The sequence below is a fragment of the Apodemus sylvaticus genome, chromosome 6 (genome assembly GCF_947179515.1).
Source record: "Apodemus sylvaticus chromosome 6, mApoSyl1.1, whole genome shotgun sequence".
Taxonomy (NCBI): Eukaryota; Metazoa; Chordata; class Mammalia; order Rodentia; family Muridae; genus Apodemus; species Apodemus sylvaticus.
In genome coordinates this window covers 65,302,821-65,328,759 of record NC_067477.1, presented here as the reverse complement: position 1 = coordinate 65,328,759, position 25,939 = coordinate 65,302,821, and the positions used below count along the sequence as shown (strand labels likewise).

The following is a 25,939-nucleotide window of genomic DNA, read 5'->3' as shown; positions in this document are numbered from 1 at the left end:
TGTGTGCTTGTAGTTTAAAGTATGTAGTATATTAACTTTTGTCTGTCTTCATTTACTCAAGATGGTGACTGGCTAAGGCCCTTTTCCCAACTATCTAGTTTACTGTAGTAATGTGAGTGGGTGTTGTTTCTTTGTGCTTGTGTTTAAGACAGGGTCTCACTATATAGCCTGGACTAACCTGACTGTGACCCCCTGTCTTTGTCTCCAAAGAGCAGGTTTCACAGGCTTGTTCCATCATGCTTGGCCCTGTAGCAAGTTTTGAAACCGGATATGGTAAATTGTCTAGATTTGTCTTTCCTTTTTGAAATTATTTGGAATTAGTGAATTTGAAAGTATGCTAGAATTAGCTTGTTATTTCTGTTAAAGAAACGTCTGCTGGAGATTTATTATTGCAGTTCCTAGATAACAAGCCAACATAGTCTGCTACAATCTCTAGAGAATAAATGGTTCAGTTTGATAACAGCTATCGGAATAGGTGGCTGACGGCCAAACTTTTCTAGCTTAGTATCAAAGCAAAATAGAAACTGCTGCAAAGCAGAACAGAAAAAAATTATCTGGAGTCCTTCCTGGAGGGGTTGGTATGGTCGAGGGAGTTCTCCCCTCCCAGAGACAGGAAGTGACCAGGTGACAGACAGCTTCAGGAATTCTCTACTCTCAGTAACAGACATTTTAAAGGGAGGAAGGAAAAGGAAAAGGAGGAAAGAAGGGACAGTTTGGGCTGTAAGTGAAAAACTTCTCTCCCAGCCTTCTGCCTGAATCGCAGCAAAATGCCATTAAAAGGTAATCAAGCACATAAACAGGGCCACACTGAGTTATTTATTTATTTTTTTTTAACAAATCCATATTGGTCCCGGGCCCCCAGTGCCCTTCACTCTTAGGAAACTCAGAGCAAATGCACTATTACCTGCTAAAACCTGACCAGAATAACTCTAAATTATGGGGAAGAAACTGTGCAGTATTCAGTGAGACAGAAACCTGGATGGAACCAGCATCATTTGGAAAACACAGATACAGGTTCCTGGTAGTGTACCTGACACCAGAAAGAATTGCCCAGAGGGTATGAAACGGTGGTACAGATTTCCACTTTAAATCTATAAAGAAAGATAGTGCCAGCGTTTGTGATCCAGCCCTGCAAAGGACCACCTACCGTGGAGAACAGCATTTCCAACCCGATTATCTTGAAGGACATCCACAAAACATCTGTGCAAAAGACTGCCCAGGGGCAGGACAGGCATCTGGGAGCCACAGAAGGAGCAGGTGGGGTTGTGGCTGGAGTGGCAAGGAGACAAACCATCCAGACGGAGCCCCTCCACCCAGCTCTCTCCTCTGCACGGTTATTCATCTTCTACTTAGTATTCATTGTTAGTGTCCTGTTCTGTTCTCTCTGTACCCTCTCATCTTTACCCTTTCGCTATTCATGCATTCATTCTTTCCCTTACCCTCCTTGATAAGCTTTTCTCCAGACCATGAGCTATCTTGGTTTGTGGTGTCCACGTGTTGTGGATGTCTCAGAGCTGGGATTGTTTTAGGCTATTGGATTGCATTTTCAAACCTCCTACTCATTATTCAACCTTTGGTCAAAGTTTCCTCATCTCTCCCTCTTTTTTCCCCCACTGTTTTCTGCCTTCTGTTTTTTTTCTCCCACTCTCAACTCACCCCTCACTCTTTTTTTCTTCACATTCCTACCTTAGGACAGTGGTACTCAATCTTTCTAAAGCTGTGTGGTCCTTTAAGACAATTCTTCATGTTGCAGTGACACCCACAACCATAAAGTTATTTCATTACAAATTCATAACTATAATTTGCTCCTGTTGTGAATTGGAATGTCAGTGACTGTGTTTTCTGAGGGTCATCATTCAACCCCCAAAGATGTCTTGACCCACACACAGGTTGAAGCTACTGCCTTAGGCTCTTATTGTGCAAGGTTCTGTCATTCTTCCTTGACTTCTTAAAATGTTGAGTGGTTAAGAGGGGATTGTTTTGATTTGAGTAACTGGACTTTTTAAATTATTCTACTCTTAGGGGAGTACTAGGAATGGAGTCTGGCATCCTAGTCTGGCTTCGTGCAGAGGATGGCAGATAGGGGTCGCCTCAACCTTACCTCAACACAATCTGTCTTGAGCAGTGCATCCAGGGTCACTAAAATAATTATAATTAAAAAAATTCATTCAGTGGCCAACTCCAGGTGTGCAAGTCTCAATACAAAACACACACACACACACAAACACACATACACACAGACCACCCCCACCCTCCAAACAAAAAACAAAAGAAGCAAGCAAAAACCAAGGCAATCTTACTATTCCAGAAATTACTAATCCCTATTAAATGACCTCCCAATGAAAGAAGATTAGATGACATCCTAGACAAGGAATTCGAAAGACTGATTATAAATATGTTCAAAGAAATCAAAGAGGACACAAATTCCTAAATAAATCCCAGGATAACAAAAAAGGATGAATGAAATAAGGAAGTCAATATAGGATATGAAGGTTGAATTCAATAAAGAGATAAAAATAGTAAAACAAACAAACTAGAAATGAAAAATTCAAGAAGTTAAATAAAAACCTCTGGATTTGTGGAAGACAGACTATCAGGGTTTGAAAACAACATATGGGAGAAGGAGCATTCAGTTAACTACGAAGATAAATTAATAAAACCATATGAATGAAACATGTGAGATCTATAAGGCACCATGAAAATCAACCTGTGATTCATGCTGTGTGATTCTTTCTAAGAGACTTGAATTCATGCCTATGTACTCCTGGTAGGGCACTGTAGACCAAAGAAATGTTTCCACCGCAGTCTTGCTTAGTGAGCCAATGAGTTTACTAGGGTCACTTACTGGAAGTCTGATGACTCAAGGGCAGTTGAGTCACCAAGAAGCCGATTCTGCTTGGGCAATGACCCACGAAAGTTGCATCCCTGGGACTCCCTGCAGTGGAAGGGTTTCTTCTCTCAGGTGTTACTGTTTGTATCACAGAGGGCAGGACGGGGTCTTGCAAGTTCCATCAGTTCTGAGACCTGTAAGCTCCTGTTTACTTCCTAAGTCTTATAAACTTCCTTTCTTCCTTTCAAGAGGGAACATTACAATTTGGATGCTAAACAGTACAATGACTTAGAAGAGAAGCATTTTCATGCAAAAGACTTAGAAGACATTTTCATTAAAAAGTAATAGCAGAACATTGCCCAGATCTAGAGAAAGAGATGATGTCTATTCAGCCAACATGTCGAAAACATAATAGACAAGACCAGAAGTCAGCCTTCCTACATAATACTAAAATTAAAATAATAAATATACAGAACAAAGAAAATATAACCAAACTTGCAAGTGAGAAACACCAAGTCATATATAAAGTATGAGTCAGGGGAGAGATCATATTCATAAAAGAGATTTCTCATCAGAAACATTGGTTTTCAAGCTCAGAAAACAACAGCCAACCCAGCTTACTATACGCAAAACAACCGTCAGAATTTACAGAGTAATAAAAAAAAAATCCAAAATAAGAAAAAAAGGAAAAGAAATTCATGATCCTCTAGCTCTATAGATATGTGAAAGAAACCTTCATTCTGAAAGAAAGGTAAACACTGTGTCTATGATGCTTCAGTAAAGAACAAACTGTGTTCCAGCCACAGGTAAGCGAATGATGGAAATAAAGGCACCAACTACTGCAAATCAGTAAAACGACAAGAAGCATAATATACATCTTCCAAAAACAACTCTGAATACCAGCGGTGTCCATTGTGCAGTTAAAAGACTCGGAGTTGCAGATGGATTTAAACGACAGGACCCATCTACTTGTGCTTCCTGGAAATGAGCCTCACCATGTGAGGCAGGATGCAACCTTACATCCAAAGATAGAACACGTGTTTCAAGTAAACAGAATGAGGAAATAAGCAGGTGTCACCATCCTAATATCCAATAACACAGTTTTGAGATGGAAGTGGTGTATTTCAAGTCCTGAAAGTTAATAACTGTCAACCAAGATACCTAGCAAGGTTAATTTAATAGAGAAATTTATGGGTAAATAAGATATTTGAAGATCAACACAAGTTAATGCAACAATAAGTTACTGTAGAAAATTATTAAAGGAACACTACACACAGAATAAAAAAACAAGGTTTCATCCACAAGAATACAGGTGTTATCTTAGAATTACTATTACTGTGATGAAACACCATGATCAAAAAGCAAGTTGGGAGGAAAGGGTTTTTATCTGATTTACACTTCCATAGCTCAGTTCATCAGCAAAGAAAATCCTGAACCGGGCGTGGTGGCGCACGCCTTTAATCCCAGCACTTGGGAGGCAGAGGCAGGTGGATTTCTGAGTTCAAGGCCAGCCTGGTCTACAGAGTGAGTTCCAGGACAGCCAGGGCTACACAGAGAAACCCTGTCTCCAAAAAACCAAAAAAAAAAAAAAAAAAAAAAAAAAAAAAGAAAATCCAGGAAATTGGGATAGGAACTCACACAGAGCAGGCGTGTGCAGGTGAGATCGGATGCAGAAGCCATGGGGTTGCTCCTCATGGTTGCTCAGCTTACTTATAGAATCCAGGACCACCAGCCCAGGGATATCACCACCTACAATGGTCTGGTCCCTTCCCTGTCAATCACTGATTAAGAAAATACTCTACAGGCTTGCATGCTTACAGCCTGATCTTAACATAAAACTAGTCTGCATAACAGGAAAGAAAGCATTTCTTGAAGGGAAGAGATCAACAGAGACCCAGTAAAGAATCTGTCCCCTTCAATGCCCCAAATCTGCAAAAATCCTATATCAGCAGGAGAGGGAGAAAAGATCTCCTAATAGAAATAGACAAGTGGATCAGAGAAATGATCAACAAAATCATCAGAAAGCACAAAATGTTGTCAATAATATCCTAACATATAAATGGTCTTTTTTAAAAAAGATTTTTATTTATTTTATATATGTGATGAGTACACTGTAGCTATCTTCATACTCCAGAAGAGTGCATCTGATCTCATTACAGATGGTTGTGAGCCACCATGTGGTTGCTGGGATTTGAACTCATGACCTCTGGAAGAGCAGTCAGTGCTCTTAACCACTGAGCCATCTCTCCAGCCCCATAAATGGTCTTAATACACCAACTATAGACACAGGCTGACTGGCTGACTGAAAAAAAGAAAGATCCAACTACGTTTTGTCACCAAGAAACTCACAAAACTAGGAAAGACATCCAAAATATGAGAGTCAGAGGTGGAAGTGAACCCATCAAGCAAATGGAACCTGCAAACAAGATGGAATAGTCATTTTTATACCTGATAAAGTAGACTTCAAACCAAAGCCAGTCAGATGAGACATGGAAGGCCACTACATATTAATGAAGAGACAGTTCATCCAGAGAATATATCTATTGTAAACATGTATGCACTGAATCTTAGGTACCCTGGCTTCATAAAGCACACAGTCAAAGACATAAAAGACTGTATTTGTCCTGATGCAATAATAACTGAGAGACCTTAGCACACTCCACTCTCATATAGATAGTTTGGATAGAACTTCCAAACTAAAAATCAGCAAGGGAACATCAAAGCTAAATTGACAAGCCATATCCAGAGTATTCCACTTCTGATATTGGACACACATTCTTAGCAGTGCTCAGAACCTTCTCAAAAATAAGTCAAATTATTGGCTACAAATAGTCTTTACAAATACAAAAATTGTGGTAATTTCCTCATCTTATCATACAATAAGAGATAAAATATTATTATTGTTATTTTTAAAAGATTTACTTACTTATTTTATGTATATGAGTACATTGTTGCTATCATCAGACACACCAGAAGAGGGCATCAGATCCCATTACGGATGGTTGTGAGCCACCATGCAGTTGCTGGGAATTGAACTCAGGACCTCTGGAAGAGCAGTCAGTGCTCTTAACCACTGAGCCATCTGTCCAGCCCCATAAAAATTATTATTACATATGATTTTTTCCCAACTAAGGAATTATCCCTTCATTTCATTACATTTTTAGAGTAGTATACAAATACTGTATTTCATCAAGGTATATTTTTAAATTACATTTACATGTAATTTAATGGAATGTAATATAAATGTAAAAGTTACATTTATTTATTCATTGTGGGAGGGGCATGTATGCACCACAGTGCACTTATAGAAGTATGAGGACATGGGCCCATTCTTGACTAACACTGGGTTCTGTGGTATTCAAGTCTTGGTGGCTGCTGAACCCCCTCACTTCATGTATGCTCTGTGTGTGTGTGTGTGTGTGTGTGTATGTGTGTGTGTGTGTGGGCACATGCACATGCAAACATATACTCTAAGTTTGATCTTAAGAATTGGTTCTGTCTTCACCAAGGCTTCAAATATTATGGAAAATGTAGCAAGCAGGAAACAGTTATTATCTCATTTTCAGAATTATTCATGTGTTAGGATATATCCTTTTAGATCTTCAAGCAAATTCTGATCAAAGCACAAATAGGTCTTCTATTTACCACTGAGTTTTCAAAAGCAGTATTGCTTTCAAAGAATTTTTAGTTTTCTTGTTGAAGGTGGAGGTTTTACCAGCTGAGACAAGCACTCCATGGGCTCAGGTGGTTCTGATGGACCTCAAGTCCATTAGAGTTTACAGTGACATGAATTTAGGAAATAGAGATGATATTCAGTCAGGGGCCCAAGAGAGCCTGAATCCCGAATCCTGTTCTGCATCCCGTCTTGTCTCCCATCCAGGCACGCTGACTGTATTAAAGAGGACAAGCAAACCAGGCTGCAGGCTGGGGCTCCGTGAGGAGCAAGGCCAAGGCCCAGAGGCCTGATAGCAGGGCTTCTTTCCTTGTACTTCAGGGTTTCCTGCAGCGAGGGCCCAGGTCATCTAGGGAGTGCTAGGTAAAGTTTTACCTCACACAGAGACTGGAGCTGAGTGTGGCATCACACACCTGTAATTCCCCATGCTTTGGTAAGCAGAGGCAGGGGGATCACCAGAAGGCCAGCCTGTGTACACAGCAACTTCCAGGCTTCTCAGGGCTGTGTTGCAAGAGCTTTTCTCAAAGGGGGAACCCCCCCAAAAAAAACCCCCAAACCTCAAAACCAACAACAATAACCCTTCTCTCCCCCGCTCCCCCAACCCTATGGGTCTGGAGCACAGTTTGGATTTTCCATCCTAATAGGAGAAGTGAAAATAATCCTAAGAACCAGAGATCAGCTTGCTTGTGTCAAGTATAGAGTCTGTGAGCCTGTGAGCCTGGAGAGAGAGTCTAACTAGTTCTTCCCAGTTTCTTCCTGATACCTCACCTGGCCTGGTAGGAAAGGAGCAAAGTCTAGATATTGCCCCTCTGGTACCTGCTGCGTTGAACTTCCAGTACAAAAGACACAAAAATGGATGCACTTCCAAATTTGGAAAGAGCAGGACAGTGAAATCATTGCTTGCTTTCCAAAGATTTTAAGCATACACTGTGCCACCTCAAACTGCAGTGGTAACTTGCCTAGCCTGGATTATGAGTAGAAAATTTAACCCCCTCCTGGTATCTCTTACTCAGGGACACCTGTATTACTTTTCTTTGAGAGTCTCCAAATTAGAACCAGCCTTTGTCTTTGTAAATTGCCCTTGAGAAAGAGAAAGTATTCTAATTTCCTCGGAGACTGAATATTTAAAAAGCGATTTCCTTATTTGGTGGTGTTAGGAGTGGATGGGGAGTTACAGGCAACACACCCTGATAATAGGACCCAGTAAGCCTTAGGGTACCAACTGGAACGCCAGACTGGAAGCTCCCATCCATCTAATCTGTAAGTCCTAATTCCTATCCATTTTTTTTTTTTTTGCCATTATAAAAAGAAAACCCTTTTCGATTCAGCTTTCAAGGGGATGTACGTAGCAGTGTCAAACAACAGACATTTGTTTAAGTTTCAGGAACAAGCTAGGGCCCAGAAGTTGGGAAGGGAACCCAGAACAGGAAGCAAGGGGGGGGGGGGAACTGCACAGGAGTCACAGCACCAGGTGTCACAGCACCTCTCCTCTGTGCCTCCTGCCACTTAATACTTTTCAGCCACTTGCAGCTGGTAACCCTCCTAGCACTTTGTCACCTGTGCAAACAATGGGAGCAGAAGGACTGTGAGGAGATTTTAAAGGAGGGAACTTCCTTAAAGCCCCTAGGTCCCATTTCTAGTGCTCATATGTCACAGGCTGGGCAACAGACAACAAATAGATTTTATTCCCTTCTACCCCTCCCCCCTGCCCCCTTTGAGACAGGATCTCATTATATAGAGCAGGCTGGCCTAAAATTCAACAGAGATGTACCTGCCTCTGCCTCCCAGGAACCAGGATCAAAGGTATTCGTCAGCCACCACACCTTTTAATTTTCACTCTGTAATATGGACCGCTAGTGTACACAGAACTGAACTGTCTGTAGGACCTCTGTCTATTGGTGCAGAAGGAAGATCTAGTTCCCAGACAAGAGCTCTGCCCCGTTGCAAAGGTCATCAGTTTAGGATTCAGGGGTGTGTGTTTCAGAGATGGATAAACGGGGCTTTTTTTTTTTTTCCATATTTCCCAAGCTAGATAGTAAATGACTTCTACTAGGAAAACAACTGTTTGGTATATTGATATGAGGCTAATCAATACAGATAGTGGAAAGCTAATAAATTCTTTAAATATTTAATTATTACATATCTTAAGTAGACCTTGACTTGCTTTTGGTAAATCAAGGCACAGTTCTTTCCCATGTAGTCAACGAATGGTTCTGGCATGATTTATAGAACAGTTTTTCCTTCCTTCCATCAATCAAATTCTGCCTTTATAATATATTTCATATCATCTCAAAAAATTCTTTCTCAGTCTATCTCCTGATTCTATTAACAGTGTTTGAGTTCTGAGGAGTCCGTGCAAGTCTTAATTATCCTGGCATCCCCCTCCCCCACGAAAGGACACGTGCACCACCCTCGGTTTCTTCTCTCATAGTCTTTAGTAATCCTGTTTATTATTTCAAACAAATTAAAACATTTGAAATACCATTGTTAGACTTTTTGTGTAACATGAAATCAATACTGTCTTGAGACTTCCTGATATAATTAATTAAAGCAGTCGGTTTATCACCAAGGAACAGTAGCTGCCTATTCAAACTTCTATGCCTTTCAATTAAAAAAATATTCATATGGTGTTACTCTTTGAATTATTACAAAGACTCACCATTATGTTTTACATGAGAGCATTTATTATATCTCATATATGCATTTTTAGGTTCAAGTCTTTTGGAGAACACTGACATTCTAAATAGTTCTTTGGAACCTATGTTCTCTAGCTGCATAGTCAAACCTGCAAAATCCAATGATGTTCAGAAGCTGTTTCCCACGGTCCGGTCTCTGCCTCCTAGGTGCTCTGATCCATTCTTTTCTGTCTTTATTTTCATAGCCTTAGTTCTGCGCCTCTAACTCCTCTTCCCAGCTTTTGGGGAGCCACATGAGCTGCATTTCCTGGCTCCCTTGCTCCCCCTCCTTCAGCTCCCCCTCCTTCCAGCATTCACAGGTAAGTTCCTCGAAGTCTCTCAGGGATCCTCCTAGGGATCAGTAATGATCTCAGTGCTTGAGGATCCCACCATTCACTCAGGATCATGGGCTTCATACAAGGGCCTGGTGAAAAACGGAAATTGGCTTTTAAAAGTTATAGTGAATGCACTACATGAAAGTTACCTTATTAGCCACTTGGAAGGTACATTTGGGTGAATAGCACATTTTATTATGCATCTGAGCATGGCCAAACTTCAGTGAAGAGATGCAAGGGCCTCCTTTAGTTTTCAGCTGGGATGAAACCCAGGTTCACCCTCATGCTCGGCAAGCCACTACTTCCCCCTGAGCCACCCTTCCTAAACCGTAAAAGTATCAGGTTTTATTTTTGAGTGAACTTTTAGTTGCTCCCATTTACTTTTTTGATATTTAAGTTTGTATATTATGATTTTTATTTTCTAGGCAGGATATTGCTATGTAGCCTTGATTCAGTACGTAGGTCAGCCTTGTCTCAGAATTGTCCCAATCTTCCTTCCTCTACCTCCCCAAGGGCTGGGATGACAGGGTTACACTGCACACCCAGATCCTATTTATTCTGAATTGTTGACAAGGTGCTATCGCCGTGTTCTGTCTGTTTTCTTTCTGCTTGATTAGCGATTACAGGCCTCAGGCTAAAGCTGCAGCACGGCTTGGTCCTCCTTTCCCTTGGTGTAAGATCATCCCCAAGTACTCATTTTTTCAAGTCGCATTTTTTTTTCTTAAAAATTTCAAGGGGTTCCCAGTAGCTCACAGATTAAGTACAAACATCTAGCATCCGTGGCTCTGTGAGTAAGCCCCAGCCCCTGTCTGGAGGCAGGCTTCCTCTCTCCCTTCCTGTGCTATACCAAGTCCAGGCGACCCTTGGAGTAGTAAACAGAGGGGCTGGATGAGTGGGGGAGGGTGGGGGCGCAGAGACACCTGGGACTATGTGGAGAAGCAAGGGGTAGCAGCAGCTTTAGACCAAGGGCAGAGATTTGGTCCTTATGTTACCAGAGACCCCACTTTTCTCCCAATAGAAACTTGTATGTGTAAAGGTCCCAATTTAAACTTGCCCGTTTTAATTTTATATTTTTGAGAAACTTCCAAATTATGGAAAAACATGTTTGCTGTCCCAGTCCGAGCTACAGGGCATGGAGGTACAGTGGAGGTCCTTATTCTGTATTATCCCTGCTACCACATAGACTTATGGGAGTCTTGCTTGGTTGGAAGTAGGGCACAGCATTGTAGTCTAAGGCAATGTTAAAATAGGTTCTAAGGGGCTTAGGAATTATCACTGAAAAAAAATTACTTGTTTAGAGCAGCAGTTCCCAGCCTTTTTTTTTTTTTTTTTTTTTTTTTTTTCTTTTTTTGAGACAGGGTTTCTCTGTGTAGCCCTGGCTGTCCTGGAACTCACTTTCTAGACCAGGTTGGCCTCGAACTTAAAAGTCGGCCTCTGCCTCCCAAGTGCTGGGATTAAAGGCGTGCACCACCACCGCCTGGCATTTATTTATTTATTTATTTATTTATTTATTTATTTATTTGAGACAGGGTTTCTCTGTGTAGCCCTGGCTGTCCCGGAACTCACTCTGTAGACCAGGCTGGCCTCGAACTCAGAAATTAGCCTGCCTCTGCCTCCCAGAGTGCTGGGATTACAGGTGGTTCCCAGCCTTTCTAATGCTGCTACCTTTTAACACAGTTCCTCATGTTGGGAATCCCCCATCCATAACATTTTATAATTGTAATTTCGTTATTGTTATAAATAGTAATGTAATTATCCGTATTTTCTTATGGTCTCAGACGACACGTGTGAAGGCTTTTTAGTTCTCAGAAGGTGTCGATACATAGAGGAGTGGAAACCTACTGGTTTGTGGAGGGGCTTTCATGGATCATGGGAAAGAAGACCCTAGATACAAATTTACTTGAACACAATACGTTCTATCCCGGGACACTTTGCAGAACTGTAATTTTATGAACCTAAGTTTTGTTAAATATATGTTTTAATATATAATTTTTTTTCGGGGGGCGTATTTTACAGGTCCAGTTGGTCAAGATGTCAACCATCCCAAAGCATTTCGGACTGACAGCCAGAGAAGAATCGTTTATGTTCAAAGAGCTTGAGAAGATTCGCCAGAAGTCCAAGAAGGATTGTGAGCAGTTCAGGCAGAGGCTAGCCGCCAGGCCGCCTTTGGATGCAAGATCATCTGAGGATGAACTCCCGCACCCGGAGGAGAAAGAACGCCCTGGCACAGCGCGCAGCACAGCGCGCAGCAGTCCTGCGAAGAAGGTGCACGTGTCCTGGGCTGCCAAGCCGTCGTCTGGGGCGCAGAGCGCGGAGCGTCCCGCTGCGGCCGACCTGCAGGGGGCGCCGCACAGCGCGCCAGGCAGCCCCGGGAAGCCCCAGCCGTTCTGCCCGCGGGACTTCTACATGCGGAGCTCGGCGTTCCGGCGGCATCCGCCCTTCAAGGGGGCGCCGGCCATCGCCCCACAGGTTGGCACCACCCGACCTGTGATCTTGCTGCGGCCGCGCTCGCGCCGGAAGAGGCTGCGCGGGAAGGCCCGGGAGGCGCCGGTGGCCAAGCGCGTGTCCAAGAGTCCCGCGCAAGGATCGCCCATGCTCGACATGGCCCCCACCCGCTACAGACACGCCAGCTCCTTGTCCAGCCTGAGCAGTGAAGCCGACGATAGCGCGCGGTTGCGCAGGCTGCGGATTCGCACCCACTTCCAGCGCGAGATCATGCGGTGGCACCACAAGCCCATGTCCAGATCCGGACGCGAGGGGAGCTCCACCAGCCAGGGAACTGGGCCTCTGCAGGGGGCACGCTACGTGCCCATGAACATAGAGGAGATCATCGCTTCTCTGCAGTCCGAAGCCCAGCAGGCCTCAGACCAAACCATCAAGGAGCTCATACAGAGCATCCTGGGCCAGAACTACGACATCGCAATGGAAGTAGGTGAACTAGAATAGTGCTTCTGGGTATATGAACTGTAGGAGATTATTCATACATGTAACACAATACATGTATGCATTTAGTGCATGTATGCATGCATACATGTATGCACACATAACATTTCATTGTGCATCTTTCAGTCTATATGATGAGACGAATCTCAAGGTGTTACGGAAATTCTTTGCATCTTACTTGAATTTTCAATATTTGGATTTTTCCTAATGGATTGATCATACATTCTTTTAGCATCAGAGAAATGGAGAGGTTATTTCAAAAAATGGATTCAAAGAATGTTTGCTGATGACCAGAATACTACATTACTACTAGTAGCCTTCCCTTTCAACGACTGTCGTTACTTAGTACTGAAAGACCAGAACTGGCATGATGTCGAAGAATTTTACTCCTTTTTCTTTTTTTTTTTGAGTTTAGCTTAATTAGTCATTATTTACAGAATAATGAATTTACAGGTCAAGGAAACCATCATCACTATTACATTTAACGTACGCAAACTCCGTAATAGAATTTTTAGTGGGTTTTATTCTCTTAAAACCTTTCCTTAGTCATTCCTCAGTTTAGACACTTGTAAGTGTGTATTCTAAGCACTATGACACATGTCACACAAATATTTTTCTATTTCTGTGTGTATGCATAGTTGTGTGTGTGCGCACATGCGTGTCTAGACACCTGAGGCTGATGTCCAGAATGACATCAGATAGGTGGATATCAATAGAAGGGTTGCTTTGTGTAGGAAAAGAAGTGAGATTTTCCACGTGAAACGGCTGTTCCCTGGGAAGCCTTATGGTTTAGTGAAGCTCATGAATTCACCCAGCCAGAACTAATGTATTAGAGGAGTTGGGATTTTTAACCCCAGTCATCTTATAGGTCAGAATTATATCCAGAACACCATTTATTAAATATATGTTCCTCATAGGAAACAAGCTATAGAGTCATATATAAGACATTTTCTTTGTGATGTACACTTTGCTTTGGTGGTGACTCTCAAAAATATTAATAAGGGAACTTGAGTCCTACACGCTAGAGGAAGAAGAGAGGAAGGAGGGGAGGGAAGCCTGCCTGTGACTCGATTAAGCTGTGAGGGATTGCTTTCGTTAAGTTGATAGAGGTGGGACAAGCCATCCTAAAGTGGCTGCAGGTGCCACTCCCTGGGCCTGGGCCTGGGCCTGGGCCCTGGACCGCATCAAAAGGAGAAAGCTGCAAGAGCATCCTCAGCTTCCGCACGCCCCAGCTGTCCACACGTGAGCAGCTTCCTCAGTCTCCTGCCTTTTTTGTTGCTATGATGGAGTGGACCTTCAGACTGTGAGCCAGAATAAACTTTTCTATTCTTAAGTTGTTTCCATCAGGTTATTTTTTGTCATAGCAACAATCAAAGTCTAATAAATCACTACATCATATATATGTACATATACATATATATGTATATACACACATATACATATGTAAAGGAAAATAAAGCACTAAGACAGGAGACTAGACTTTGATGTACCACTAAGTGTATGTCGTTTAAACACATCGGTTGAAAGACAAGGATTGAAACTGATGTGACCCAGCTCTATACTGTCAATAAGAAATGGTCTTTGAAATGATCATATATGTAGTTAAAAAATAAGGTGAAAATACATCATTCACTTACCAAGAGAAAGCAGGAGTGTCTGTATTACTATCAGAGAAGGTAACCATTGAAGCTTCTCAAATAACTAGTATAGGCTTACAAAAAAGAATCAATCTGCCAAGAAGACAAAGGATCCTACATGTATATGTATTAAGTAAGAGAGCTATAAAATATATGAAGAAAAACCAAGTAGGAAAGTCTGAAATTGTAACAGAAGACTCTTAACATTCCTCTTTTAAGAGCTGATTAAGAAAACTAGGCAGACTCCCCCAGCAATAGCCAAATACCTGGTTTATCCCTGCCAAAGGGTCTTTCAATAAAATGAACCATATAATGAAATGAACCACAAAATAATCCCAGTAAAAGTGAAATAATTAAAATAACTGCAGTGTTTTCTGTAACCATATGGGAATCCAGCTAGAACACCAAGAAGAACATCATCAAACAGTAGGAAACTTGATAGTGTAATTTAGAGTAAGTTCTAGGTCAAAGAGGACATGTCATACCAAACTGAATTTTGATAAAAACAAAATGTCCAAAGTGTGTGGGGTCACAGATGAAGTAAAGCAGAGGGGGAAAATTTATAGCATTATATTTGTGTATCAGCAAAGAGAAAAAGTACCCAATCACTAGTAAAAGTTATGCTGTGCTGGCTTTTGATGTGACTCAAAGGCGTTATAGCTGGGTAGGACTGAAGGTTGCCTTTCTCCTTTGGAAGCCTGTGCTGTGCCTTTTGGTACCATGAAAGGCTCCTCAGGGAGGGGCAATTCAGGTCAGTATCTTAACTGTTTCCTAAGCAACAGGCATAGAATCTTCAGGAATAAGGACTTAACTCCCACCCCTCAAAAGAGAGCTTCTCATTTTTGATATTATTTTTTTTTTGTTTTTTTGTTTTGTTTTGTTTTTTTTTGTTTTGTTTTGTTTTTGTTAGGTGGCCGTTAGTCCTTGGAGGGAGCAATGTCAGCTCTAATGAGAAATTTCATTAAAAGTAGAGATGTATAGTTATACACGGAGTTATGTGCATGATAGGGTTTTTTAAAAAGGCAAATAGTTAATAGTATGATTTCTTGCTATTTTCAGACATCCTTATTGTTACTTTGCCTACCCCTACCCTTTTCTGTATTGACCACCCTCCTGCTTCTCTCAGGAGCCCCCTCTATTTCCATTTCCCTGCTCTGATTGCTGGTACCCTGCTAGTCCCCTCTTTATTGCCTCCCCCCACCTATTGGTGTGATGGTTTGGGTAAGAACGGCCTTCATGGGCTCCTCTATTTAAATGCCTGGTCATCAGGGAGCAGCACTACTTGAGAAGGATTAGGAGGTGTGGCTTGGTTGGAAGAGTTGGCTTTGAAGCCACCCAAGCTAGTCACAGGGGCTTTCTCTTTCCTGTTGCCTGCCAATCTGGATGTAAACCTCATCAGCTACTTCTCCAGCACATGTCTTCCTGCCAAGATGATAATGAACTGAACTGAGCCTCTGAACCTGTAAGCCAGACCCATTTTAATGCTGTCTTTTATAAGCATTGCCTTGGTCATGGTGTCTGTTCACAGAGATAGAACAGGGACTAGGACAGCTGCCAGGGGTCCTGTTTTACTTTCCTAGTCTATGTAGTTTCTAGAGGCTCTATACTCACATCTGAGGATTTGGGACTAGGATCCTCCAGTAAGAGATAACACGTGCATGACCTTTGTTTTCCTGAGTCTGGATCACATCACTCAAAATGGTCTTTTCTAGATCCGTTCGTTAACTGCACAGCTCTTGATTTCCATTTTCTTCGGAGCTGAATAATATTCCACGGTTTATATGTACCACATTTCCATTAGTCACTTCTCAGCTGCAGGGCCTGCCTGCAGGTTGTCTGCGTTTGCTGTCTCAGGATCTGGAATTTTAATTCCTCTGGCATTGTTCTTTTACTCAGGATTGTTTTGGCATTTTTTTTTTTTTTTTTTTGTGGCTCCCTATGAATTTTGGGACAGGTTTTTTCTCTGTTGGTGTGAAGAATGAGATGGGGCTTTTTATTGGAATTGCATTGAGTTAGTAAATAGCTTTCTAAAAAACTGTCATTTTAACAATGTTAATTCTATCAAATGAGCCTAGGCTGCCTTTTCATTTTCTTGTGTCTTTCTCTCTTTCTTCAGAAGTTTAAAGTTTTTGTTGTAGAGGTCCATTATGTCCTTGGTTAGGTTTGGTTTATAACTAGATTTTTCTCCTTATTTAGTTTGAGGTTATTGTGAATGGTATCCTGGTACATTGATGAGTTTGTTTATCATTTCTAGAAGTTTTCTAGTGATTTCTTTTTTGCATAGATACGTGTAGTCTGTTAATGGGGGCAGCCTGAATTCTTCCCTATTTGAATCCCTTTCATTTCTTTCTCTTTCCTTGTAGCTTCAGCTAGTACTTCAAGGTGTTGATAATGGCTATGTGTTTCTTGTATAGTTTTATTATGTTGATATACGCTCCCTCTAGTCCTACATTCTCTAGGATGTTTGTCATGAAGGCATGCTAGACTTTTTCAAAGGTCCTTTCTGCATTTATTACAATGAACATGGGGTTTTTGTCTTTAAATCTATTTCTATGCAACTTCAGCAAGGTGGCTGGGTATAAAATTAACTTAAACAAGTCAGTAGCCTTCCTATACTCAAAGGATAAATAGGCTGAGAAAGAAATTAGGGAAACGACACCATTCAAAATAGTCACAAACAATATAAAACATCTTGGTGTGTCTCTAACCAAACAAGTGAAAGATCTGTATGACAAGAACTTCAAGTCTCTGAAGAAAGAAATCAAAAAGACCTTAGAAGATGGAAAGATCTCCCATGCTCATGCATTGGCAGGATTAATTTAGTAAAAATAGCCATCTTGCTAAAAGCAATATACAAATTCAATGCAATCCCCATCAAAATCCCAACTCAGTTCTTCATAGAGTTAGAAAGCAATTTGCAAATTCATCTGGAATAACAAAAAACCCAGGATAGCTAAAATATTCTCAACAGTAAAAGAACTTCTAGGGGAATCAGTATCCCAGACCTCAAGCTGTACTACAGAGCAATAGAGTTAAAAACTGCATGGTGTAGTGACAGGCAGGTAGATCAATGGAACAGAACTGAAGACCCAGAAATGAATCCACACACCTATGGTCACTTGATCTTCGACAAAGGAGCTGAAACAATCCAGTGGAAAAAAGATAGCCTTTTCTACAAATGGTGGTGGCTCAACCGGTGGCTAGCATGCAGAAGAATGCAAATCAATCCATTCTTGTCCCCTTGTACTAAGCTCAAGTCCAAGTGGATCAAGGACCTCCATATAAAACCAGACACACTGAAACTAATAGAAAAGAAACTGGGGAAGAGCCTTGAGCACATGGGCACAGGGGAAAATTTCCTGAACAGAACACCAATAGCTTATGCTCTAAGATCAAGAATTGACAAGTGGGACATCATAAAATTACAAAGTTTCTGTAAGGTAAAAGACACTGTCAAAAGGACAAAATGGCAACCAACAAATTGGAAAAAGATCTTTACCAACACTACATCTGATAGAGGGCTAATATCCAATATATACAAAGAACTCAAGTAGTTAGACTTCAGAGAACCAAATAACCCTATTAAAAAATGGGGTAGAGAGCTAAACAAAGAATTTTCAACTGAGGAATATAGAATGGCTGAGAAACACCTAAAGAAATGTTCAACCTCCTTAGTCATCATGGAAATGCAAATCAAAACAACCTTGAGATTTCATTTCATATTGGTCAGAATGGCTAAGATAAAAAAATTAGGAGACAGCAGGTTCTGGAGCGGTTGTGGAGAAAAAGGAACACTCCTCCACTGCTGGTGGGATTGCAAGCTGGTACAACCACTCTGGAAATCAGTTTGGCGATTCCTTAGAAAACTGGAGCCATGGGTAACTCTGTGTGTACTCTTTGGTTGATGGTTTTGTCCCTGGGAGCGTAATACTACTGGAGAACCCTGCTATACCACTCCTGGGCATATCCCCAGAGGATTCTCCAGCATGTGATAAGGACACATGCTCCACTATGTTCATAGAAGCCCTATTTATAATAGCCAGAAGCTGGAAAGAACCCAGATGTCCCTCAACAGAGGAATGGATACAGAAAATGTAATACACACACACACACACACACACACACCACACACACACACACACACACACACACACACACACAATGGAATACTATTCAGCCATTAAAAACAATGAATTCATGAAATTCTTAGACAAATGGATGGAACTGGAAAATTCATCCTGAGGGAGGTAACCCAGTCACAAAAGAACACACATGGTATGCACTCACTGAGAAGTGGATCTTAGCCCAGAAGCTTGGAATACCCAAGACACATTTCACATATCAAATGATGCCCAAGAAGGAGGAAGAACAAATATGGATCCTTAGGTCCTTTGTAAAAAGGGGAAAAAATAGCCACAGAAGGAGATACAAAAGGTGGAGCAGAGTCTGAGGGAAAGTCCATCCAGAGACTAACCCACCAAGGGATGCATCCTATATATAGTTACAAAACTCAGACACTATTGTGGATGCCCACAAGTGCTGGCTGACTGGAGCCGGATATAGCTACCACCTGAGAGGCTCTCTTAGTGTATGATAAATACAGAGGGGACACTCTCATCCAGCCATTGAACTGAGCACTGGGTCTCCAGTGGGGGAGCCAGAGAAAGGACCCAAGGAGCTGAAGGGGTTTGCAGCGCCACAGGAGGAACAACAATATGAATCACCCAGTACTCCCAGTGCTCCCAGGGACAAAACCATCAACCAAAGAGTACACATGGAGTTACTGCGTACCTTCAAACACATAGGCAGCAGAGGATGGTCTTGTTAGACACCAAAAGGAGGAGAGGCCCTTGGTCCTGGAAAGACTTGATGTGTAGAGGAATACCAGGACAGGGAAGTGGGGGAAGGTTGATTGGGGAAGGGGAGATAGCTTATGGGATTTTGGGAAGAGGGGGGAACCAGGAAAGGGAACAACATTTGAAATGTAAATAAAGAATATATCTAATTTAAAAAAAAGAAAAAATCTATCTCTATGGTTTATTGTGTTTATTGACCCACATATGTTGAACCGTCCCTGCTATTTAGAAATAATGCTAACTTGGTCATGGTGTATAATCTTTCTGATGTACCCGTGTATTTCTGTTTTTATTCCTCAGGGATACTGGCCTGTAGTTTGTTGTTGTTGTTACTTGGTTGTGGTATCAGAGTGACATTTACTTTGTAGAAGGAATTTGAATGTGTGACTTCTGTTTCTCTGTTTGTCTGTCTGCCTGTCTCTTTTCATATCTGCCGCGCCCCCCTCCTGTCTCTCTCTGTAATAATTTAAGAAGGAATGGCTGTAGATCTTTGAAAGTCTGATGGGATTCTGCACTTATTCTCAGCACTTTGACAAATTAGGAGTCCCTGCATTGCCTGCTGCCCACTGTACAAAGAAGACCTTCTCACCAGGTCTGAGAGCATCACTAATCTAAATTAAACATAATAATTAGAAGGCCTGTGCCTCTAGCAAAACAGTCGTAGGCTGCCCCACCCAGGGCATCTGACCTCCCCAGATAGAGGCTTTTGACCAGGTTTACGGTGCCAGGCATGAATCACCTCCTGTGGAGCAGGCTTTGAATCTGGTCAGAAAACAGTTGGTTACCCCAGTAACAGTCACTGCCCCCGTGGGCGTGTCCTGCCGGGTAGGTTGATGCTGTAGCACGGGCTGCACCACTGTGCAGGTAATTGATGGACTCTCTTGCTCAACAGCTGCATAGCTCCTTTGTCACCAGGAAAGCTATCCTGCGGGGAGGAAGTTCACACGGCAGATCTAGTTTGATTTCTGTATGTCCTATAATCAAAACATGGTGTGTCAGCAATAAAATCTTACCATCTAGTTGTGGTGGGAGATTAGGAGGAACGGCAAAAGAACCTGTGCTGCTTAGAGGGGATACTCATCAGGCTTCTTTTTAAGGCTTAGTGGTAATTATCAAATATCTCCCCATTTTAATTATACAGTACTTTGCAAAAACAACAGCAACAAACCAAACAAAACCGAACTCAACAAAACTGAAGTTATTTAAAGCCAAGTTGTGCACTATATAAGAGTTGGTGGTTTTACCCTTCTGCCATGTGAGCAGATGAGGTTCTAGAGAGATGGGACCAGCCTAGAATTATTTTTGCAATGTGTAGCACAAAAGTGAATGGTCTGTTATTTAAGGTTACAGGTGTGTTAAATGTTGGTAAGGGGAGGGGCTAATTTCGGAAGAATCTCAGTTCATATTTCCCCCCAAATGGTTGGAGGAGCAGGTGAAACTTCAACGTGAGCTTCAAAATACTGTTTGTGAAGGGTCAGAGAGAGCCTCACTGAGAAGGCTGCTGTGGACGAGGAGATGGCGTGTTGTCTAGCCACATGTTCTTCAGCAGGAAAACTAAAGTGGAGAGTTTACTTACTGTCTTTTAAATGCATGTATTTCAATTTGCTTGTACTGGGTTTCCATAACACTTTTTCTTTAATCCCTCGAATTGGCTAATTCACCCCTCAGTGGCCCTTCTGTCCTGACAACTGCTCTCAAGCCTTTAACAAGGCAGTCTTGTTGATCCCCTCAAGTGATGATTTTTATTTACTCTGAGTGAAACCAGAGGGAAAAAGGAAAGCTTATATATAAGTAAAAACATTGGTGTAGTGTGTAAGGTGGCTACAAGGCTAAGAACAGTTTGACTGCCTTTAGTTTGAATCAACTAAATAGCCCAGGTACGTTACACATCAGCTTACTATACACGAGAAACTTTCTTATTACTGAAAAGTACAGTATTTGGTTGTCCTTGAAGTTAGACATCCTGTAGCTCCAAACAGCCTGAAGGTAGGCAGGTGTAGTTTTTACAATGTTTGTTTTGAAGCAGGATAAGTAAACGTGTGGGTTTTAAGGATGGGTAGATAAACAGTTTTGACAGTAAAATCAAAATCTTGAAAACTAGCCAATTACAGTCGTGGTTAAGCATCTCTTATCCCAAATGAAAACAGTCTAACGACTACACAGTGCATTTTATAATTGTTTTGGATACATATTTCATCTTAGGGCTGACATGCTAAGGTTATTTCTTCATTTCAAACTGTGTTGAATGTTGAATCTTTGTCTCACCAAAGTGGGGAGGAATGGCTTGATGGAATTACTCATACATGTTTCCATTGTGTGTTTTCTTATGATCACGATAGAATGTAAAGTTAAATACCATCAAAATGAAACACCTCCTCACTGAACACACTGCCTCAGATATATTTTACTTTGTGCAGTTATTACATAGGCAAGAACTTTTAGAGTTCTGGTGATTAATCACTCATAGTGTTTCTTGACCCTGTTTTGCCCTAAAATAATGTGTTGATCTGGAAGTTCGAAGTTCACCTCTCTCTCTCTCTCTCTCTCTCTCTCTCTCTCTCTCTCTCTCTCTCTCTCTCTCTCTCTCTCTCTCCTATAGATAAGAAGACTGAGACCTCAGTGAGGAAAGTGGCTATTGCTAGGTCCAGTGACCAATTTATTTGGGAGTGGACTATTGAGTACTTTGACAGGCAGTACAGAATAGCTGCTTATTTTAGCCTTTGGTTAGCCTTTCCGTTCTCTCCTTTCCCATGTCTTCCTTTTCTCTTCTCCTCCAGTACCTCAAGACCCAGACATCAAATATTGAGATTGTTTCTCATCACAACCCTCTGCTTTTAGGTCTCTGTGGTAAAACGACCTTCCCACAGTGGGTTGACCATGCAGTCTCTTCCTGATCACGTTTGGGACTAAACCACATAGACCTGGAGAAAGTCAGCACAGATTGGGACCATTGCTCTAGCTTCATGCTGTTAGTGGACATGGGTAGGAGATGGGGTTTGGTCTATGGACCTAAGCTGGTCCACTCATCATCATCAGTTGAAGGGATCCAGATAGGAGAAACAACACTTGTCACACCAAAAGTTGCTTATATGATCACTGGCCTGTAACATTCACTCAAACACTCCTGATGCTGCTAACCTATGCTGCTTTCATTTTGCATAAAAGATTATATCTTTCATGTTGAACAAGGATGAGTAATAGACCCGTTAACATTTTTTTTTACCTTAGTAGTTGTATTTGTTAGAAAGCCTTCATCTTTTTTTTTCTTTTTTTTTCTTTTTTTTATTCGATATAATTTATTTACATTTCAAATGATTTCCCTTTTCTAGCCCCCCCCACTCCCCGAAAGTCCCGTAAGCCCCCTTCTCTTCCCCTGTCCTCCCACCTACCCCTTCCCACTTCCCCGTTCTGGTTTTGCCGAATACTGTTTCACTGAGTCTTTCCAGAACCAGGGACCGCTCCTCCTTTCTTCTTGTATCTCATTTGATGTGTGGATTATGTTTTGGGTATTCCAGTTTTCTAGGTTAATAACCACTTATTAGTGAGTTCATACCATGATTCACCTTTTGAGTCTGGGTTACCTCACTTAGTATGATGTTCTCTAGCTCCATCCATTTACCTAAGAATTTCATGAATTTATTGTTTCTAATGGCTGAATAGTACTCCATTGTGTAGATATACCACATTTTTTGCATCCACTCTTCTGTTGAGGGATACCTGGGTTCTTTCCAGCATCTGGCAATTATAAATAGGGCTGCTATGAACATAGTAGAACATGTATCCTTATTACATGGTGGGGAGTCTTCTGGGTATATGCCCAGGAGTGGTATAGCAGGATCTTCTGGAAGTGAGGTGCCCAGTTTTCGGAGGAACCGCCAGACTGCTTTCCAGAGTGATTGTACCAATTTGCAACCCCACCAGCAGTGGAGGAGTGTTCCTCTTTCTCCACACCCTCTCCAACACCTGCTGTCTCCTGAATTTTTAATCTTAGCCATTCTGACTGGTGTAAGATGAAATCTTAGGGTTGTTTTGATTTGCATTTCCCTAATGACTAATGAAGTTGAGCATTTTTTAAGATAGAAAGCCTTCATCTTGTCTCAAAGCAAACTACCTGTATTATCTCTCCTTGGCTAGGAGTTATGAGTCCCGCCCCCCCCCCCTTTTTTAACCAAGACAGGGTTTCTCTGGGTAGCCCTGGATGTCCTGGAACTCACTCTGTAGACCATGCTGGCCTCAGACTCAGAAATCTGCCTGCCTCTGCCTTCCAATTATTGGAATTAAAGGTGTGTGCCACCACCACCCGGCTCCCATTTTTGTTTTAGGTGAATAAAAGCTCTTTTGACTGATGTACATGAAGTCTTTCTTATTATGTATGGTGAGTTGGGGCCTTGTTGGAAATTCTCATTAAGATGGGATGTGTATTCGTCCTTACCAAGAATTCCCCCATGCTATGAGGAGAAAGTCAGTCCAATAGATACTATTGACCTGTGGCTGTAGGCTCATTGTGGTAATGCTCCCCAACTTACATCAACACATTGGTAATTGGGCTTATTCTGCCTTGTTAATAACCTAAACCTATTACTCACCCACCTTTTAAAGTGGTATTATATCTTCTCTCGCCTTTGCGGATAATGTAATAAATGAAATTCTTGCTCTCTCTCTCTCTCTCTCTCTCTCTCTCTCTCTCTCTCTCTCTCCTCTCTCTCTCTCTCTCTCTCTCTCTCTCTCTCTCTCTCTCTCTCTCTCTCTCTCTCTCCTTGGCTCACTATAAATTTATTAGGCACACAGGAGCAGATCATAATGGAGCCAAGACCTTAGCATTTCAGCTAGATTTCCCCTCAAGATCATTTCAAATCGTAAGCTCTTCATCTCTTAATCCTTAGAAATAGGGTTATACAGAATCGAAAGCCTGAGTCAGCTGAGAGACTTTTCATATGTTTATTACATTATTGAGACCCACCTCATTGCATGGTCTTTGGCAGTCAGTTATTCTGGGCAGTGATTATTGAATATTATTCTAATAGTGGATTTTTTATGTGTGACTGTCTTGTTGCTCTTTGGGGTTAAGAGAAGAGACAGTAAATGCACATTTACGAGGGGGAATTTTTGAGAATGCTAAATGGAATGCATAATTCATAGAAACTGCTAATAGGAGAAAGTCAACTCGGTTTAGCCAAACCTTGTGTTAAGAAGAAACAAGGAATCCGTAGTAGGCCTTACACAACTAGTTGTGGTTAGCTGACAGATCCAGATAACTGAGGAACCCAAAGTAACAGTGGCTTAGAGTACATCAAAGTTTATTTCTTCCTCATTCAAAGAAAAAAAAAACTTGTAAAGGTAGTGCAGGAGAGATATGGAATCTGGCAGGCCAAGGTCTAGATTCCTGTCAGCTCATAGCCCCGCCTCCTGTGACCCTCATTCCCACGGTCATCTTGAGGTCCACTCTGACCCTATGACCGCCACAGCTATCTATTACATCTGCATTCTTGCTAGCAGGAAGCCACTGAATAAGAGAAACACATGCCCAGAGTTGCTTATAATTTTGGCTTATATTGTATTGACCCTAATTTCGGTGTGCAAGCACATTTAGCTCTCAAAGAAGAAGAAAAATAAAATCATTGTGTGGGAAACCTGTGTAATGATTTTGTTATTCTGAAAAAGGGGGAGACGCGTCCCTGCAACCGTTCATTAGCTTGCAACGCCTCAGTTTCCTCATTTATACAATGGAGCTAGTACTGCTATACAATCCTGTGAGGACAAAATTATCTTTTATAAAAATATTTGTATTGTATCTGCATGCACACACTTGTGCACTCAACCTTGGGTGCCTGGGTACTCATAAAAGCCAGAAAAGAGCATCAGATCCCCCTGAAGATGGAGTTACGAGTGTTTATGAGCCATCCAAAGTGGGTACTTGGAGCCAAACTGGTCCTCTGGAGGGACAGCGAGCGAGCTTAACTGCTGAGCACACTCGACTAGATTCTCGCCCGCACTTCCCAGTTCTTCCTATGCACCTGCTTTCAAGTATCTGGGATATAGATAATGGGTCCATCTCTCTGGCTCCAAGATTATCCCAAGTGTGGGAACACATAGTAAAAACCTGCACTGAATTGAAAGGCTTTTAGTCCATTCTGCTGCATCAGGCCCTGTGAAGTCAAATGAGCTGCAGTCCCCTCAACAGGGAGCGCCAGCCTGTCTCCCCACCAGCCTTGTATATCACTGTGCCTTTGAGTTTTGCTAATTTGGAAGTTCAAAGACCTTCCAGTACTTTTTAGGAGTGGAAACTGTTTTCGGAGAAGACCTCTGATGTAAGTTCAACATCCCGGATACTTGATAGCATGTCAGCAGAGCCTCAGTTGCGTAGGAGGGTCAGGAATCTAATTCATCAGCTCAGATTCCTTCTACTCCACTGTCTATAACAGTAGTGATTTTTATAAAATCCATTCATGTTATATTCCTGTCATGGGAGATTTTCACCAGACTGGGAAGAGTCCCTTTCTTAGGCCTAAAATCTAGAAGGATTAGACAGAATAGACACATTGGTGAAGTATTGTGTTATGTAACTACATTAAGGAAAAATAAATTTTAGGATATGAGAGGCAGAGAATGATGGAGAGTGAGATTCGTTTAAAGAAAATGGTCAGGAAAGGGTCTTAAGAGACCGAGTCAGTTGAGCCTGCCTGAAGGAAACATGGAGGGCAGGCATGTGGTTTGTGCATGGAAGAGGATTGTTTCAGGTGCAGGGAAAGGAAACCGCAGAATCTCAAGGCAGAACTGTCCTGTGGTGTTTGAGGAGTGGAGGACTTTGGATGGGGAGATGACATCCCAGAGGTAGCCAGTCTTAGTTGATATATTTTATCCTATTTACTGTTATGAAATAAAGTTCATAGTTATATTTTTTCTCTCTGTATCATGATGTCAAGATTAATATGACTTATTAATTACAGGGAAAACCAGAATACTTTGTAGTGAAATTCCCTAATGCAATTG

General features: G+C 41.7%; 1 protein-coding gene across 1 annotated transcript in view; it reads left to right on the top strand.

The window, feature by feature from the left end:
* The first annotated feature begins 11,544 nt into the window (after positions 1–11,544).
* The window catches only part of Ttc6 (tetratricopeptide repeat domain 6), a 164,424-nt gene continuing 150,029 nt past the window's right edge, over positions 11,545–25,939 (top strand). The window contains exon 1 of the mRNA XM_052184707.1: positions 11,545–12,441. Coding sequence (XP_052040667.1) covers positions 11,545–12,441 — 897 coding nt within the window. The remainder of the gene's footprint in view (positions 12,442–25,939) is intronic.